The sequence below is a fragment of the Panthera tigris genome, chromosome F3, assembly GCF_018350195.1.
Source record: "Panthera tigris isolate Pti1 chromosome F3, P.tigris_Pti1_mat1.1, whole genome shotgun sequence".
In the NCBI taxonomy this organism is placed as follows: Eukaryota; Metazoa; Chordata; class Mammalia; order Carnivora; family Felidae; genus Panthera; species Panthera tigris.
The window spans coordinates 14,985,252-15,003,763 of NC_056678.1; the positions used below are offsets into that span (position 1 = coordinate 14,985,252).

At 38.4% G+C, this 18,512-nt stretch overlaps 2 protein-coding genes across 12 annotated transcripts in view; both read left to right on the plus strand.

Annotated features, from left to right (window-relative positions):
* The window catches only part of DNM3 (dynamin 3), a 565,070-nt gene extending 549,266 nt beyond the window's left edge, over positions 1–15,804 (plus strand). For 3 of the 6 annotated variants that reach the window (XM_042975648.1, XM_042975649.1, XM_042975650.1), the window contains one exon: positions 4,995–11,018. In XM_042975648.1, coding sequence (XP_042831582.1) covers positions 4,995–5,064 — 70 coding nt within the window. In that variant the 3' untranslated portion in view covers positions 5,065–11,018. Of the gene's footprint in view, positions 1–4,994; positions 11,019–14,617; positions 14,796–15,694 lie in introns of those variants that run through there. The other 3 variants (XM_042975642.1, XM_042975638.1, XM_042975643.1) reach the window with 3 other exon arrangements.
* Positions 15,805–17,522: 1,718 nt separating this feature from the next.
* The window catches only part of CF3H1orf105 (chromosome F3 C1orf105 homolog), a 56,104-nt gene continuing 55,114 nt past the window's right edge, over positions 17,523–18,512 (plus strand). The window contains exon 1 of one of the 6 annotated variants that reach the window (XM_042975655.1): positions 17,523–17,877. Coding sequence is in view for 1 of the 6 variants with exons in the window: in XM_042975653.1 (XP_042831587.1) it covers positions 17,857–17,877 (21 nt within the window). In the remaining 5 variants the exon portion in view is untranslated. The remainder of the gene's footprint in view (positions 17,878–18,512) is intronic. The other 5 variants (XM_042975656.1, XM_042975657.1, XM_042975652.1 and 2 more) reach the window with 5 other exon arrangements.

The window sequence follows — 18,512 nt, forward strand, 5'->3', positions numbered from 1 at the left end:
TGGCGGCAAGAAACTAGAGGAACAGTCATTTATTTCCACCACCACCCCACACTAAAGCAATTTGCCCTATAGAATTCTCCCCCAACCCCTGTTAAGATAGGCCTCACATCATGAATACTCAAAACCAGCTAACTCAAAGCAGAGCAGATGAAATTTTAGTTCTTCCCTTCTTAGAAGAGAACTGAAAGAGACAGTAAGACAAATAATGCATTTTTCTCTTATCAGTAAAGCCAGTCCCCACCCCACCCCCGCCCTCAATGCCACCCACCCTGCATGAGCATTGGACTTTCTTACAAAAATTGTCATTGTCCAAAAGACTGTAAAAGGTTCATCCCTGCAGCTACAAATGCAACTGCAAGTATTACATCTTTCCCTTTGATTTGGAAGCAGAAACATGGCTCTTCTATCATAACCATAAACCGCCCACACACAACACAGTGTTTCAATAAACACTAAGTGATGCAAGATGCTCCAGTTCCATGTAATGGGTTACTTAATGAAGCCCATCACTAAACAAAGCAACTGAGCAAAATTTGGTACAAAACAATTTTGCTTTGCCCAAAACAAACTGTCTTATGAGGTGAATGTCTTTGGAAACTCTTTGAATGGTTAGGAAGTAGACCAATGAAATGGTCTTAACAGTAAACCTTAAATGCATTTCTGGTCTTCAAGTTGGCAAACAGCATCGCTTATTAAGAAAATCACACTGAACAACTTAATGCTCCTCCTGAATTGCTTCCTAGTAGAGTTTTCTTGTTTTAGAAACAAAATGATGCCTATTCCTTCTAGGAGGGTGGGGAGGGGGATCTTTCAGGATTTTTAATTACTAAGCATATATATATATGGGTTACTTTAACCTGAAATGGCGCATATTTTAAAGATGTCACAATTATTTTGAAAGTACATGATGGAAATTTTGTCCTTTATCCTTTTAGTCATTGATTCACCACGCAGGTATGCAGTGCCTATTTAATGCAAGGCCCTAAGGGACGCTTTTAAAGAGCTCATAATGGAGAGATTCTCCTGATTTCTTTATTAAAAACCATGCCACGAGCCAAAGATCTTGCAAGTTTGACAAGAAAAGACAAAAGTGCCAGCACAGAGCAGACAGTTACGTTCCCCTAGTGTCCTGCCTTGCTTCCTTTCTGCACTTGCCCATTACCGTTGTCTTTTTCTTGGTCCATCAGCATGATCCAAAACTGGGGACGAGATTAATGAGCAGCAGTTGGGCCATCAGAACATTTAAATCTCTCCCTTCTCTATCCCCATGATTGACCTCCTCCCTCCCATCCTCATCACATAATTTCTAATTTCTTATAACCTCATTATAGACCTACATTCTCTTACATCTTCCAAGTTTTATATATTGCAGTTGAAATCATATTTGCCCCTGCTTTTTCCACTTGAAATGAGGTGCGATAGTAAAAACCACTTGCATACTTGTCTATCCTGCTCATCTTCCACTCTGAATAGATTCTGAGTTTTTAAAAATCATGCATCATAATGCAGTTCACATAGTAGACGCTCAATAAATTTTGCATGCAACGTATAACTAGAAAGCATGTTATAGATCATCTAGTCTGAGTCTCCTATGCCTGTGATGGGGAAACTCAGGAAGTTCTCTAAAGAACTTCCGGTGGTTAGTGAAGGTACAAATTGGCAGTTGGAGCTAGAATTCATGTCTCCTGACTCCAGATCTAGTACTCTATCAGCGGAAACTCGCAGATAAACACCTCAAAACTATTCTTGGCCCCATTGGATCTGTCCCCTCTGATCTGGCCTGTACTCTAACCTAGCCAAACATCTTTGTTTAGACACTTTTCAGTCATTCATTTGTACATTATTTAATAAATTTTTATTCACTGCCTTCTTTTATTCACTGCATAATCACATTATGCTAAATGCTGAATATACATAATAAATACACAATATGTATGTGGTCTCTGCTCTTAAGGAATTTATCAGAAACTATAGGCAATAATCTAGTGAATAAATAATAATTACAAACAGGATTAAGTGCTATGAAATACACAAATACCATGAAGTGACTGGGGGCAGGGTGGTTGGAAACTATAGGATGGTCAGGAAGCACTGGGGAATGACATTTCAGCCAAGAACAAAAGGATCAGAAGAGAACTTAGTTTGTATTCGTTTCTCCCTTTGCTACAATCCTTGGTGCAAGCTATCATGCATGCAGGAAACAGCTACCAACCCACCATGCCATGTTGTATCCTGCCTCTCACTGAATTTGTAATTTAATATCCACTTAAAAAAAATCCCCTAATTAAGTCCAACCCATTATTGAATCTTCTGGTAGAGTTTCCTTCCTTCAAGTTCAAATTCTGGCCAACTCCCTCCTCACCTCCCAGAACTGCTTAATTGCTAAGAATACATTTCTATGGGTTATGTGACTATTTATCAAACTCGCTGAGGACAGGAGGCCTATTATTTAATACTTACTCCAAACATCTATTAAAAAATTGAGTATGTATGTTATAGGTAACATTTCCAAAGGTCAAAATCCTACATGTCACTGTAGCTTTTTTTTTCTTTCTGCAGCAGCAATGATTGACTAACAAATATCTTTATGTAATGTAAAGATCAGTGAATACTCACCAATTGCTTCTCTTTTTACTTTTTTTATTATTTAGTTTATTTATTTTAAGAGAGAAAGAGACACAGAGTGCAAGCAGGAGGAGGGGCAGAGAGAGAGGGAGACCCAGAATTCAAAGCAGGCTCTAGACTCTGAGCTGTCAGCACAGATCCCCACGTGGGGCTTGAACCCACACGCTGTGAGATCATGACCTGAGCTGAAGTTGGATGCTTAACCAACTGAGCCACCTGGGCACCCTGTATTCATCAATTGCTTCTTACTTCTGGGGATAACTTTAATTTGTTCAATTGTCAGTGGTCAGTTGTTCAGTGGCTGAATGATAAGCACACCCTGTAAGAATAGGAAGATGAGTAAGATACAGCCCGTTTCTCATCAGTGGAGGTAAACATACAAACCTAATTAGGATTCAGTGTGATGGTTGTAATAGAAATATGCTGAGATGCTTTCGAAGCAACTGTATCAAGATGGGGGAAGTAGGTCAGAGAAGACATCACAGAGGTGAGTCTTGAAGGATGGAGAGCAGGCCTAGCAGATGAACAAAACAGCACTGAGGACGTAATTGCATGTAATATCACGCTCAACACTGTATGAGGCCAGTTAAGTGGATGTGACCTCTGGCCTCTAGAAACTTCACATCAAAGGAGAAAATGATTCAGGTTCAAGATTCAGGACATAAGCTAAATAAATATGGTCCTTTTAAATGAAAACGAGCAGTATGGTGGTGGAAAGGCAGGTGCTTTCGCATGGTTTGGGAGGACTTTTCCTAGCAGGGAATACTCAAAACATTTCAGGTGGTCATGGTAGCCAGTAGCCTTTCTGGAAAAAAGAGGACTTATTTGTTTACTCAAATTAAACAACTAGTATTGAACGGTTTAATTTGGTTACTGTGCCTGTAAGGAATCTCCAGTTACACTTTAAAAAACTGAGTCCCTGGGGACACCGGGGTGGCTCGGTCAGTTAAGTGTCCAACTTCCGCTCAGGTCATGATCTCACAGTTCATGGGTTTGAGCCCCGCATCTGCACTGGTGGCGCGGAGCCTGTTCGGGATTCTCTGTCTGCCCCTCCCCATCTCTCTCTCTCTCTCTCTCTCTCTCTCTCTCTCTCAAAATAAATAAACAATAAAATAAAATAAATAAATAAAATAGAGTGCCTGCCTAATGATAAGACCAGCATAAGAGGTTAAATTGGAGTGCACCTTCCCAAGGAAATCTTTCCTCTAAAGCCTCTTGGACATTTTTCAGGTGCAGGGACCATAGATATCTGCCAATATCTATGGGTTTGTGCCTAAATGGTATTTATACCACTGGTCAACAATATCTCTTCTGCTTTTATTTTTTCCTTGACCGTCTAGTTTTGTTTTATAGCTTTGTGATTTTTAAACATTTTATGATTGTTTTCTTTAATTTTTTTATCTTCACTTCTTCATACCTGAGAAGGGATGTTTGATTTAATCATGCTAGTGTTTCCAATGCGGAAACAACTGCAAGACATGACTATACTTCAGAAGGAATCTTTCTGAAAAAATCAATGGGAGAGTTTTATCAAGAAGAAAGGTTTAGCTTTGGAGAATTTGTTGAATTTTGCTGGTTACAAAAACTACTCCCCAAGATACTACATACAAAATCAAGTCCACACGAAGTTTACTAATACACTTAGGAAGTAAATGTAGGGGTTCAGAAAATAAAGAATATTACATGGTAAATTTGAGATTCTCACGTACAGTAATAGTTCATTCTCTGGAGTTCATTCAGCAACCTCAGCTGACCTCAGAAACACCGTTACTGACCAGAAACTGAGTGATACTCATCCTGAGCCTGTTTACACTTATTGTAGAGAACTCGAAAACCTTGATTCTCTGGTTTTCTAGGTCCCTGCAAATTAGAAGTAAAAGAATAAATTGGAGAATTCTACTGCTAAAGGCAATGAGAAGTGATAACTAACATTCTGACAGTGAGAAAAAGGAGGAAGAATATTGTTTAAAGGGAAATAAAAATTCAAAACCCAGCCTGAAGCCTAGTATATCTTATACGTTCCCGGAGTCGGCATAACCTAACAGAGTTCACCCTATGTAATCATTCTCTATTGGCGAAGACATGTGCAGTATATTTCAGATAGCTTTTAAATGATTTAATTATTATTTGAGTATTGGGAGGGACAGCCTCAGTTTTGAGAAAGATTTGCATATGAAAAAATTAGCTTATTTTTGCTTAAAAATGCTCGATGACTGAGGTGACACTGTTAAAATCATTACAGATGGCAACCACTCCTGCTGGCCTGTCTGTGCATGAGCATGTGTGCCATGACTCTCTCAGTGTCTTTGGGACAGCCTTCTGCTAGATATTCTACTTGTTTCTTTACCTTTCTCTTTCTCTCTTTCTAGCCGGAGACCACCCCCATCACCAACTCGTCCCACTATAATCCGTCCACTAGAATCCTCCCTGTTAGACTAAATGAAGTGTCTGGCATGGCAATTAATTACTAATGAATTATGCGAAAGCAACATATTTGATCAGTAAATCATGAGTAGTCGCATGTGTGGACATCAGTAGGCAAGTAACCAGTTTTACTAATGCATTATTGCTCATCTTCTTTGCTCATGGTGTATCGGACCTTTGGAGTTTGACTCTTGAAAACTGCTAACCCTTCGAGGCTTTATATGTCGTATATTGACCAAGGGTAGGTTTGTATAGCAGCCCAGTAGTGGGAGACCATTTGCCTACCCTGGCATATATCGAAATTGCTTTGGACAAGTTCCCAGGTTATCCACCAGGTAGCCCATTAAGTATAATTCTTAAGAGCTATGAGATGGTGGGCTTAGACCTAAGCCATACATACTTATTTTCCCACATTCTGTTTGGCTGACAAAAATTATGTTGTCTATTATTAATGTTTCCTCCTACTCTATAATTACCCATTATAGATCTATCCTCTTTCCTTTTGCTTTATTTCATAGGACTGCTAGGAAGTGTTGTTTTTTTGTTTTTTTTTTTTTAATTAGGACTCCTTAAGAATAAAACTTTTCCAGAAGCACAAGGTAGTTTGCAAAGGAAAAGTTAATGCATTGCTTGCTCTAGAGAGCTTTTCCTCATACCACTGTGTTTTGCTTCATGCTAGAAGCATATTCAACAGTGAATCGAAGCTTAATTTTTTGGTAGTCAGTGAGTAGATTTGGCTAGTTTCAGAGTTCAAGGAAGAAGCAAAATTTCACATCTCTAGAAGTGTCTGGAAATATGTAATTTTTTCATTCACTAATATATTCACCTCTTTATAGATTACAGTGAAGGTTGACATGGAAAATATTTAATTTTTGTACTGATCTCATTTTAGGCATGGCTAACTACACTTTGACACTAACTCCAGTTTGTTTATTTATTTACTTGGTTGGAGCAAAAATTTCTCTTTCCATACTAATTTGTAATTCCCCCGTGTAAGAATTTATCCTACTTTTAAAACCTGTTTAATGTAACTTCCTATCCATTCTAGGCTTTCTCAATAGATCTTGAGATATGGTTATCTGGGATAACCATTTTTAAAGGGAGCCCTAGAATGAAAATAGAAGTCATTTAGTAAGAGATGCCATGGTTTAAGAGCAGAGCTCACACTTTTACAGTTGTACAACTTCAGAGTCTCTATACCAGTCATTCTAAAAAAAAATTTTTTTCAAATGGTATTAAGACATTGAAATCTAAAGCAACTTGGCAAATGCTAATAACATTTCTAAAATTTACAAAATCAGTTTAGCTTGGGGGTTAATAGTTCAGTCTTGAGGCTGAGTTTTGGACCATGTAGGACCAGATGATTAGCATGTAGGAAACAGCCAGAAGCCAAGTGGAATTCTGTCTGCTAACTGTTCCCAGACAGCAGAGCAAGTACTCACTGAATAGTGGCGTCCCATGACACTATTTCATATTCTACAGAAGTAAATCAGATTTCACCAACTGAAATGTCTCCCTTTGAAAGCAGCAAACATGATTTGTATGTTAACTTAACTTTAATTTCCTGTGTAGTTTATACCCAAAGCAGACACCCATAAACTATGAAGTAAAAACTTTCAACCATTATTAAAAAGAGAACTTGCCAAGTTGAATGGCATTGTTCTGAGGTTATTCTAAAGGGTTACAGCTAGCCCACTTACAATAGGGAAAAATCAGAGAATACAAGATTTACAAAAAGAACATTTCAACTTTTAAGTTACAAGTGATTGTATAAAGAACACCACCCTAAATCTTCTGACATCTTTTTTTTTCTCTTTTGAAAAAAATCTTAACTCTTTAACTCTTTTGTGAATGGAACAGATGTGCAAGATACATAATGTATTTTTAAAATAGCTGCAGCTAAATGGAAATGTGTTAAGTAAATGTCCACAGTAAAACAAATTATCTACAGTGAGGTCTTTTCATAAAATTCCCTCTTTTTAGGATTTCCTTTGCTTCTTCCTTTGAATTCTCTAAAATAGGCAGCTAACGGATTATATACTTCAGGGTTTGGCTTTGTGCTAAATGTGGTTTTGCATTTTGCTGTATTTCAAAAATTTCCTTCTGTTAAAGGAAAATATTGTGGATAACCACTGGTGTGTTCTTAGATCAGCACAAACCATGTCAAAGAAAATTGGAGATGTTTTTCCAAGTTTCTTTCCACTGATCTTATATAGTCATAAACAATGGCATTTGTCGCCTTTGGCTTTTGCTCCCAGATTATAATCCTACAGTTTCACTGTCCCAATTGTCTCTCTTTGTAGGCACATTTTTGTTCTTTTACTTGTGAGTTATTTCTAACAGAACCCAGCTTCCCTTGGAATTTCAGAAGTCATGTTGGAGAATACTTTCAGTTTGCTGCAGTACTGTGTCATACAATTAGTATGAATACCATGTCCCCAAGGTTTGCATCCTGCTAAAAGGAGATGTCAGTGTGAATGAAGTCGGAAGCTCTAAGAGGTGGGGAAAGTGCACTGATACCAGGCCTTAAGGTGGGAATGTAGCCTAATGAGCTTTCTGAGAGTTTTCCGTAGCACCCCTCATCTTTTGTGTAGCTTCCTCCTAACTGATTGCTCTGATGTTGTCTACACAGTAGATGCCTAGCATAATCAGATAAAACATAACAGTATTTTTAGGATTTGGAAAAGTGAACTGTGTATGTTTGTTTGATAGGTCTATCACTTCTTGTCACACGCTAAACATTGCATGCTTATTGACTCATTGGAATAACCGTTTACTCAATTGTGGACAGATTATTGAAATAGTATTGATTTAGGACAGATACATTGCATTTCCAGAAGTCGTCTACCAAGATTACTCTTCTGAATATTAATCTTAGCTGTCATTTATAACACAGAAGAGCAAGTAGGGTCTGTTATTAGCAAATTGCCTACCTGTTCAGATACAAACTTGTTCTATTCCAAAACATTCTAAGGAAACCAGTTCCTGTGATATAACTGTACGCCTTCTAAACTTAGAATTGAAAAGTAGTCATGTAGATTAATTTTATGACTTTTTAGTATAGACTGTAGCCATAATTCTCAAATATGAAATGGGACCTAATACCAGTATGTGATAAATGTTGATGTTTTCTGTGTACAAACGTATTTTCTATGCATGTGTCTCTGTGTGTACAGTATATACATGGTAGATTCACTTCTGTAAGTACATGTGTCTTGTGCCCCTTTGGGTGGGTAGGTTTAAGAGCACTTGTTAAAATGCCACAAGCATGTGTGTGGTTGTTTGTGCATTGTGTATATATGCTATGTATGGGTGTAAATATGTGTACACGTGCTTTGTGTGTGTGGGTACGAATATATTTTTTAAACTGTGTTAATACAAGAGCTCGCTTTGGAGGGTCTGCCGTAATATGTGATGACAGCGGTTCATATAACTGTGATAACATACATGAGGTCTACAAAATTTTGTCCAGGAGAGGCACAAAGCTCAGAATTACTGTGATAACACGGTAGAGTAATATCCACAGACATTTGGACCTAAGTCCACAGCACTGCTATCTAAGAAGAAATTACTTTTGCCAAATGCAGTGTAAGATCTGGAAACCCACTTTTAAAGTCTGATTGAAATTATAAATTTATTCTTGGATTGCTGAGCTGAACCTTAAAAAAAGCTAAATTGGTCTACACAGTCATTTTTTCTCTATAGTAAATGTCAAAAAATAAAGTGGAGGGACAGCAATATAATAAAAATAATGGACTTTTCTGAGTAAATTTTCTAGAAATGCAGGGAAGAAGTTAATACTTCAGAGATAGGTCATCCACCCCCTCTTTCAGGTAAACATTTCTCATTTGGTAAACGAGATAAGTATTTGAAATTGACAGTAATGTCCTTACCACTGAAAATAAAGCCTAAATAGTAGGTCTCTGAACTGAGGAACCCAGTGAAAGGAGATAATATATGAGACTCAAGCCTAGTGTTTTAAATCATTCCACCAAGAGGACTGCTACCTGTGAGCTCAGAGTTTAATGTGAATAAAACTAGATGATTGTAGAGAAACGATAATTAGTTTGCTAGATCACTCATTCCTTTCTTAAAAGCTCAAATATGTCTTCTAGATAATCTTAAGTCATCCTGTCTAGTTGGTATGCTTAAAATTGCGTGGTGCTCTGTATCGTGAAACTTGAAGAATATTTTGAAACATACGTAGTATATGCTTTGCTATCTGTATATATGTGTAAGAATGTGCATATGTATGAGAGCAAGAGAGAGGGAACTCAAACAAGAGTCTCCTGTTTGTCGTAAGACCTGTTCATACTGGTATACTGGTGAGACTTCTCACCTCTCTGGTCTGGAGTTTCACACATGGCTCAGCTCAAGGCATTCATTTTTTTTTTTTTTAATTTTTACCCTTGGAATTCCTTAAACTTTGCTCATTGTGTAATGTTTTAAAAATTATGGTAAAAATTACTTGTCAACCTCTTGCATTGTCTGCTGCCTGTTTGATAAAAAAAAAAAAATTATTATTCTTGTCCAGAAATTTCACCATTACTTGATGTATGTTTAATTTCCTATGTATAGCCTTTGTTTTGCTTGTCTGTTTCTTTTCTCTCCCTCTTCTGAATCAAATTCCTCTTTTGCTTTTTTATGAAGAAGCAGTGTATAGAAGCAAAATCTTAACCTTCTCTACTGATTCTTTAATTAATTTGAGCCAGAATACTTTCCACTGTCTTCTTGGCACTTTCAGGATTTCTTAATGCTGATATATGGATGGACTCTGTGAATGGAATTTTTGAAGCAAGTTTCTCAAGCCTGTATCATTCTTGAAGGTCATATGTACCTGTTGTGAAAATGTGAAGCTGTTATTTCTGAACCTGAAATAAATGATAACATTTGAAGGACTCCCCCCTTCCTCATTCTTGTATAATATATTTGAGTCATATCCATGCAAATCAGTAAAATGTGAGGCTTCTAAATACTTATAACCCTTTTGGTCAAATTGGCCCAAAATTAACAAAATGGAGAATAGCATTTGGCATTACTGTCAGTAATTTGGGGAAGGACAAGATTTTTAAAGAGAGCAAATTGGACAAATCAAAGGCAGGAGAGTAAGAGACATTTTATTTCTGATTCAAAGTCAGTGTTGAACTAGGTTAAAAAAGGACACAAGGCTTAGACAGTTGGAGGATGCAATGTGACCGTTGACAAGAGGCACCATCTTATTTTGCTAATCAAAAGGAAATGTTCATGAAAAACCCTGGGATGCAGAAGGAAAGAAAATATTCTGCCCAAATGTTAGGTCCACAGAAGGCATTTCTTACCAGAAAAAAAAATGAGCTCTTGACTCAACAGTTGGCCTCCATTGTTTATTCATTGGGCATTGAGAGGAGAAGTTACCCCTTAAGTTTCCTTAATATTAAGAAAATGGAATAGGAGAGTACTAAACAGTAGTTACTAAACTCATCCTCATCTTCAGTTTCCAGAGCATAGAGACTCTTTGTTACAGAGTTTTGATGATATGTCCTGTATCAACGTACATAGTCCCAGATTGAACCATCCGCCCAAAAACAGAAGACAAGAAGGGAATGGGAGAAGAGGAATGTTGGTTTATTTCCTCTCTGTGTTCAGGATACATTCATTGTGAAAAGATGAATTGCAAAAGCTGTTGTATTAATTCATGCTTTCCTGTTGTAATTTCTTTTTCATATCTGTACATCTTGCATGAATGGAGACATTAGTGCCTTCAAAGGAAACTCTTTACTGGAAAAGAGAGGATGAGAATCATGCTGTACACTTGTGGTGTGTGCGTGTGTGTGTGTGTTACTGCATGATTCTTTATTCCGAATCATTTCTAACTGGAAATTATCAAAACCAAAGGACCTGATTTAGCGAACTACTTATTTGGTAACTATTTGGCAAATTACCATTTGTAGTCTTAAAATAGCTCTGGCACAGGGGCGCCTGGGTGGCTCAGTCAGTTAAGTGTCCGACTTTGGTTCAGATCGTGGTCTCGCAATTCATGGGATCAAGCCCCATGTCGGGCTCTGTGCTGACAGCTCAGGGCCTGGAGTCTGCTTCTGATTCTGTGTCTCCCTCTCTCTCTGTCCCTCCCCTGCTCCTGCTCTGTCTCTCTCTGTCCCTCAAAGGTGAATAAATGTTAAAAAAAAAATTTTTTTAAATAGCTCTGGCATCAGTGTAAATAACTCCTCAGTTTTCAAGATTGTTTTTCTGCTTATTAGCAGAATCTTTAAATTTCATACTGAGAAACCTATCTGGTATTTGGGTTGGATCTCATACCCTACTTCCTAGTACTTCAACACATACCTGGCATTGCCACTTTTAAGACCGTTTGTTGATGTTCTTTGACACTGTGGCAGCCTAATAATTAGAGTACATACAAGAGATGTTGACTAAAACTACAGTCTTAATTCAGAGCTTCCCAAAGTTCATTCCGTGGGATTTTAGTAGGCATTACACAAACACAAGGGTTTCTTGGTTAAATATACTTGGGAAATGATGATTAAAAATTAAATGTTTCTTTACTAAGATTTTACAGAAGCTTTAGTATCAGATTGCATTGTGAATCTCTAAGAGTGTCAGTGTCTACAGGTTTCTCAGGCTTATCTGACCATCAATGCTTTGTTCATAAAGCACCTCACAGGACTAGTGTTGTGAGGACTGTTTCAGGGGCTTTAGGTGAGAGAGAAAAGGCACTGAGTGAGATTAGTCCAGTACAGACTGTCACTAACACAAAGTCAGGTGGTAAAATCAAATGTAAGAGCAACCAGAGTTCCCAACCCATGACCACCTTTCTGGACTTGGTCAGAGCAGTACACTGGACCCAAAGAGGAAGGTCCCATCAGATCAGGAGGCGTGAAGGCAGATTGGAGACATACATGGAACAAGTCTTGGTAAGCCTGTGGAGGACGCAGCTAACTTTCCATATCAGCTTTTTTTTCTCTTTCACTCTCCAAAAAAGAGCTCCTTTAAATTAATTACATTACCCCATTATATTCTTATAAAGGAATGGATCCAGGTTGATTTAAAATTAAAGATTAAAGAAAAATAGGAATGGCTGTCCTTCTTGACTTTCCTGTCTTACTTTCCCAAGGCTTCAGACTCACCCACTGATCTCAGATACGAGGTTTATCTAAATGACAGGCAAAGAAAGCAAGCAGAGAATGTTTGGTGAGATTGTAACAGAAATGAAAAAAGTCATTAAGACCTTCCCAGGAACCCCGCCAGAGGAATGTCACCCTAGGAAAGGATTGTAGGGTTGAGGTAGGTGGATCCAAGAGGATGTGGGTAATTCATCACTCTTATTGATAATTGAGTCTTTCATATATGAATTATGCCCATGTTTCATACATACTTTCCTGCCTCCTTACCCTCCTGTTCCTTCAATTCTTTGAAGTTATTTTTCAGAAAACGTAAAGTATAACCTGAGACTACAATCTCAGGCAGATTTGCTTGTATGGTGACTAGTAGCATGTTGACCTTTAAAATTTGTTAGCTACACAGTATTTCAGCTCCGTGTTCCAATTCAGTATTCGAACGTCCATGTCAGAAGCAGCAGCAGTGTGAGGTACTATGTTTAAAGCTCTTCATATAAAAAGCCCAAATACGTTCAGCGCTTGCCTTCAGGCACTTCAGCATTGTGTAAGTAATATAGACAATTCTGGAAAGGTAGTGAAAACCCAAACCGCCACGATCCGTGATAGAACTCACTGAGCCACCGCATCTGTCATCATTGACAGTGCATTTTTGGCAATGAGAGGGAAGTTGGTCCTGGAAAGTAAAGAGGAAAAGAAAGGAGCTGCCTGAGGGAATAAATGCCACTCTGATGTTGGAAGCCAACATCCTAGCTGTCAGGTGAAATATATTCCAAGACATAGAGTTTCTGATCCTGTTTCTGGATTAGAACACCAAACGAGCTCAAACAGGAAAGTGCTTTGGCATATGTTAACAGAATGGCTCTTGAGCACTATGGACTTGCTGTTCAGGTTAATGGCTCACCTCCCCACCCTGCTGAGGTAATTAAAGTGTTCTAAAGCCCCTTCGGAACTCAAAAATAGTTTCTGTTTGCTGGGCGGGTGATAAATCTCATTGAGCCTGACAGGAATTTAATTACACTTTCTTCATGAAAACACCAGGGATACCCATTACCTGGATCTCTAAAGCTAAAGGCTTGCAGACCCCCCGCAGTTGAAAGGTTACCAAAAACAAGTTCTTCATCATTTAAATGGATGAGAGGCCTCCTTAGCGTAGCCCGCTTAAATTGGACCAAAGAAAAATTGGTCTCAGACTTCAGGGAAGGTAAGATTTTTTACCACTGCTCAGAAATAGAACAGTTTTGCTCCATTAACATTTCATAGGAGATGAAAAAGAAGTTTTTGTTTTTGTTTTTGTTTTTTGTAGAATTCATTGCTCCACTCACTGAAGTCTTATGAGAGTAAGAGGGAAGTGTGCGTGTTGTCCGACACCTGGATGAATAGCCAGAGAGAAGTCCCACAGCGGGTAGGGTACGGAGCTCACCTCACAGGTCCATGACTTGCCGGAATGTTGAGTTCATTACCAATTTGGTTAGAAAGAGGAAATTAAAGTACAGATTTCTGCTGGAAACCAGTGGGAAAGTTTCATTTGGCCTGCTGTTTTCCTACTTACAGGGCTGTTCAGTGCAACGTAGAGTTTACTTTCTAGCAGCAAATCATCCAGAGAGGCTGATGTCAAAATGAAGCACAACTCTGGATCCTTATTTCACAACCGCAGGCCTGACAAGATGCAAGTCAGGCTAGGGATATGGAGAAAGATCTGGCAAACTCCATCTCATTTACCCTGGACCCAGTTCAGAATAAATCAGAACTTCAGTTGTATACAACTCTGAGACGGAATCCCAGGGTCCCATGGACCAGGCCCAGCCTTGTAGTTTCCCTTCGCCTGGAAAGGCTATCATACCAGGATATTCACCGGGAGCAGATTCTTACTTACAAGTTCAACCCCTGACATTTTCTGCATTATGATTACATGGCTCATTTGATCTTGTGACTCCTTCTAATTTCCCTCATCTTAAAATTTTTTTTTTTTTTTTTTTTTTTTTTTTTACCTATCGTATTTCTATACCAACTCTGCTCTCCCTATGGAGATTTTATAACATTTACCGAAATCTTTAGAAGGAACCAAATGTCACAAAATCAGGGCTCAGAAACAAAATACTCAAGGTTATAAAGGTATTTGGCTCTGGTACTATTTCCAGTTCTCCTGAATATGATTGCATGGGTTTATCATCCCATGGTACAGAATCATCAGATTTGGGGGTGGGCTCAAATGTTTCGTACCTAGCACAATGTCAAGAGCCAGGAAAAGTCCTGGGAACCGCGAACTCTGCCGTGTGGTGTTTTCTCATTTCCCCTGCACGTCTGCATGTTTTTTGTCTGACTTGAATTTGACTTTTGTGGGATAATTTTGCATGCTCTTATTTGGATTTCTTTTTAATTTAAACATTGTTTTCTTCCTCTGCATCTGTTTGTTGTTGTTGTTGTTATTTTGTTTTGTTTTGTTTTGTTTTCACTAGGCGACCCCCTCCTGCCGTTCCAGGACGACCATCCTAACCCCCATGATTCATCTCCTTTTGTTTCCAACAACATATCTATCTGTGGTATTTAAAAGCCTTTCATTTGCACTACATGTCATATGTACATAAAAACTTTTATTTTTGATCCATGTCTATAATAAAAACAAAGTGTATTCTATATAAAAATGAAATGTGTTCTGTTTCATTTTCTAAAGAAGACCCAGATGAAAATAATTTTCAACTAAAACCAGGTAAGGTGAAAATATGTAGTTTGATCTTGTAAGGAACTTAAACTGAAAAATACTTATGTTTAAGTTCTTAAAGCATGGTTATTTAAGATGCTATTTGGTGGAGAATAATTATCTTCAATTGAAATGTCTGTCCAATGAAAGCATGAAAAGGTAGACACAAGTGTTGGCGAGGATGTGGAGAAGAAGGAACCCTTGTGCACTGTTGGTGGGAATGCAAACTGGTGCAGCCACTGTGGAAAAAGTATGGAGGTTCCTTAAAAGGCTAAACATAGAACTGCCCTATGACTCAGTGATTGCACTACTGAATATCTACCTAAAGAATATGAAGACACTAATTTGAAAAGATATATGCACCCCTGTTTATTGTAGCAGTATTTACAATAGCCAAACTATGGAAGCAGCCCAAGTGTCCGTTAACAGATAAAGAAATATGGTATATACATACATACTATGGAATATTACTCAGCCATAGCAAAGAAGGACATCTTGCCATTTGCGACAACATGGATGGACCTAGAGGGTATGATGCTAAGTGAAATAAGTCAGAGGAAGACAAATACCATATGATTTCACTCATGTGGAATTTAAGAAACAAAACAAATGGACAAAGAAAAAAGACAAACCAAGAAACCAACTCTTAACTCTAAAGAGCAAACTGGTGGTTACCAGAGGGGAGGTGGGCAGGCGGTGGGTGAAATATGGGATGGGGATTGAGGAACGCACTTGTGATGAGCAACTGAGTAAGGTAGAGAATTGTTGAATCACTATATTGTACATCTGAAATTAATACAACACTGTATGCTAACTATACTGTATTTTTTTTAAGTGCAAAAAAATGAAGTAAAACTTCTAGAAATCTAGAAAAGACACAGAAGACATAATTGCAACCTGCCTCCAGGTATCTCATTAATAATTGTTATTCACCAAAACATTTTTTCCTGTTTTTATTATTTTTCTAAACACTCTTTGTAGGAGATAAATTATGTAAGATCATGGAAAATTTTATAGGTCTGAAGCACAAAAATCTCAAACATTCTAGTCAGCAAATTCAGGGAAAAAATATATTCTTCAGAATAAAAGTGCAAGGAAATGTTGCCACCTTGAGAAGAAAGATTTCTTAATGTGTCAGTAAAGTACTGGAAGAATGGAATCTGTATGAGTTTGGAGGAACAGAACTTTTTTTATATATTAATCCTCAAATAGTGATTCCAACACTGAAATTTTAAGCTACATTAAAAAAAATTATCCAAATAAAGTGTTTGTTATTAAGGTAATAAATACATCTGCCAAATTTGTGATCTCAGATTTTAAAAAAAGATTTAAGATTTAATTCAGAATTTTCTCTTCGAAGATTTATATGTTCTAAATTACAATTTACAACTATCTCCTACTAGGTGAGATCACTTCTGTAGATGTCTCACTTTACCATATTAAGACAGAAAAATGCAGGACAGGAAAGTAAAAAATTATTCGTCAGGAATGGGGGTTTCCGTGTACTTTGTGTCTGACCTAGGCAGGCCCCAGCGAGGACAGGCAAAGTAGATGTGGACAGGACCCTCCAATTAGAAAATGGAGACCCCTCACTCACAGTGCTCTCCCTCTGGACCGTGAAAATCTTTTATAAGCACGATGCGCTCCACTCAAAAATGCGAAACTAGTTTCTCTGATTAAAATTGCACAAAGCACATTCCATCAATTTTTACTGATACGCCAGGTCCAGTGACTGTGAGTTAGAAGCACTGGCAACTAAGAAACTTCCAAGGCCCCCACACAGGGAATCAACTGAGGCTCAAGTATTCCTGGGGGTGACTGGGTTGCTGCAGAATGAAGCACAGTGTGCAGCCCTTGGCCTTGCCTCCACTCCAGCCTCCACCTCCAGCCCAGCCATTTGAGTTTTTAAATAATATTGGCCAGCATCCCCATCCCAACAGAGACAATGTTCCCTGATTATTTCATATCACCTCCTCAAACAAACAAAAAAGAGGTTGGCAACGGGAAGGTTTTTCACCAATTCATCTTTTTTAGGTTATTTGGTACTTTTCCACTTTGTCCTAAGCATGATCTTACTTTTATGTACAGTGTTACACAGTTTAGATGTTTAAAGCTTAAGTTGACCTGATGAACAATGAGAAAGGAAAACCCAAATTACAGAATAAAATGATTCCCTAGGAATCTTGCACAGTCTCAACAAAAGTGCAGTCCCTTCCTCACATTGAATAGGCAAGAAAAAAGGGGGTGAGTAGAGGGTAGGGCTGGGGGCAGAAGCAGCCTGCAGTAACATTAAACTGTGGTAAGGTTTGTTCATATTTATTTACTATCCTTAGTGTTTCTGTGTTTCATGATGTACCCTTCCCCAACTCTCCCGGCCCCCACCACCACCCTCAATATTTGATAGGGTTTAAAAAGTACTGCGTTCTTCAGAGTTGAACATAACTCGGGATCATCATGAGAAGACGTTTTACCTTTTACAAACATACCATCTCTTAAATGTTCTCGTCCCAATATTTATGTGTCAAACATTCCTTGGATTCATAATAGTGTCCTATTAAGTGGTCTGGGAGCACCCAGCGAAGTAACAGGATAAAAGCAGCTTACAAAATAGCAGTAAGCTATTACTGCATGGTGCTATGACAGGAGAAAATGTGAGTCATTTTCCCAGGGAGAACTGTTACTGACTTCAGTGCTGAAGAAGCCACTTAGGTTCTAGAACCGAAATTATCCAGTGCAAGCTAACATTCCAGAACATGGTGACTCTGACCTCTGACAAAGAAAGGAACAACAGAACTCATTTCGGCCAATCAGAAACCAAAGTTTTCATTTCTAAGTGTTGGCTGAGGAGAGGCCAGTGGAATTGAAACTGAAGTAGTCCGTGCCCTTTGCCTTGGCTTCTGACAGAAAGGCTTTAGAATCAGAAGGCAGCACCCTTACTGGAAGCAGTGAGGGAGGTCCCCCCAGTCTCCAGCTAGAAGAATCCAGGACATCTGAGAGATGGAGAAAAGAGAACTGAAGGTAGGAAAAAATAAAACTTGCAATCCTTCCCTTGGGGAGTTTCACTGGTAAATAAATGCAGACCACATATACACGGAGGGGTATTTCACCAAATGGCCTTGACACTAGAAGCCGAAAGGACATGACGAAATAACGTCTACTCTTCCTTTACAGACACGGATACTTTCGGTGGGCTTGGAGCAGGATACATTTTGATCCTCTTTTAACACAGAGTTTGAAAATTGTTTTAACATCTGTTTCATAACTCGGCATGAAGTAGGATTAAAAAAAAAAATAAAACCCTCAACTGATACTGGGGTCTCTCATCCAGCTCCATGAGATTCTGAAGTAAACCTTTACAACTGCGAGTCCGTTTTAAAAACATGAACCTCACCCACCGGAAGATAAAGATTGCTGGAAAAAAAAAAATAGTAACTTCTGTATCCCTTTATAATACTACAGCGTCTCAATCTGCATAAATCAAATGGAGCTGGTAACACTTCACTACCAGACGCCCCCGTTTACAGGACACGTTAGCCAGCATACTAGACCCACAGTTTTGGTTTATTATACTATAAGATACTATTGAAGCGGATTAGATGGCTGGCTGTGGGATGAGCCGAGACTAATCTGCTACTCCCGTACTGTTTCTAATC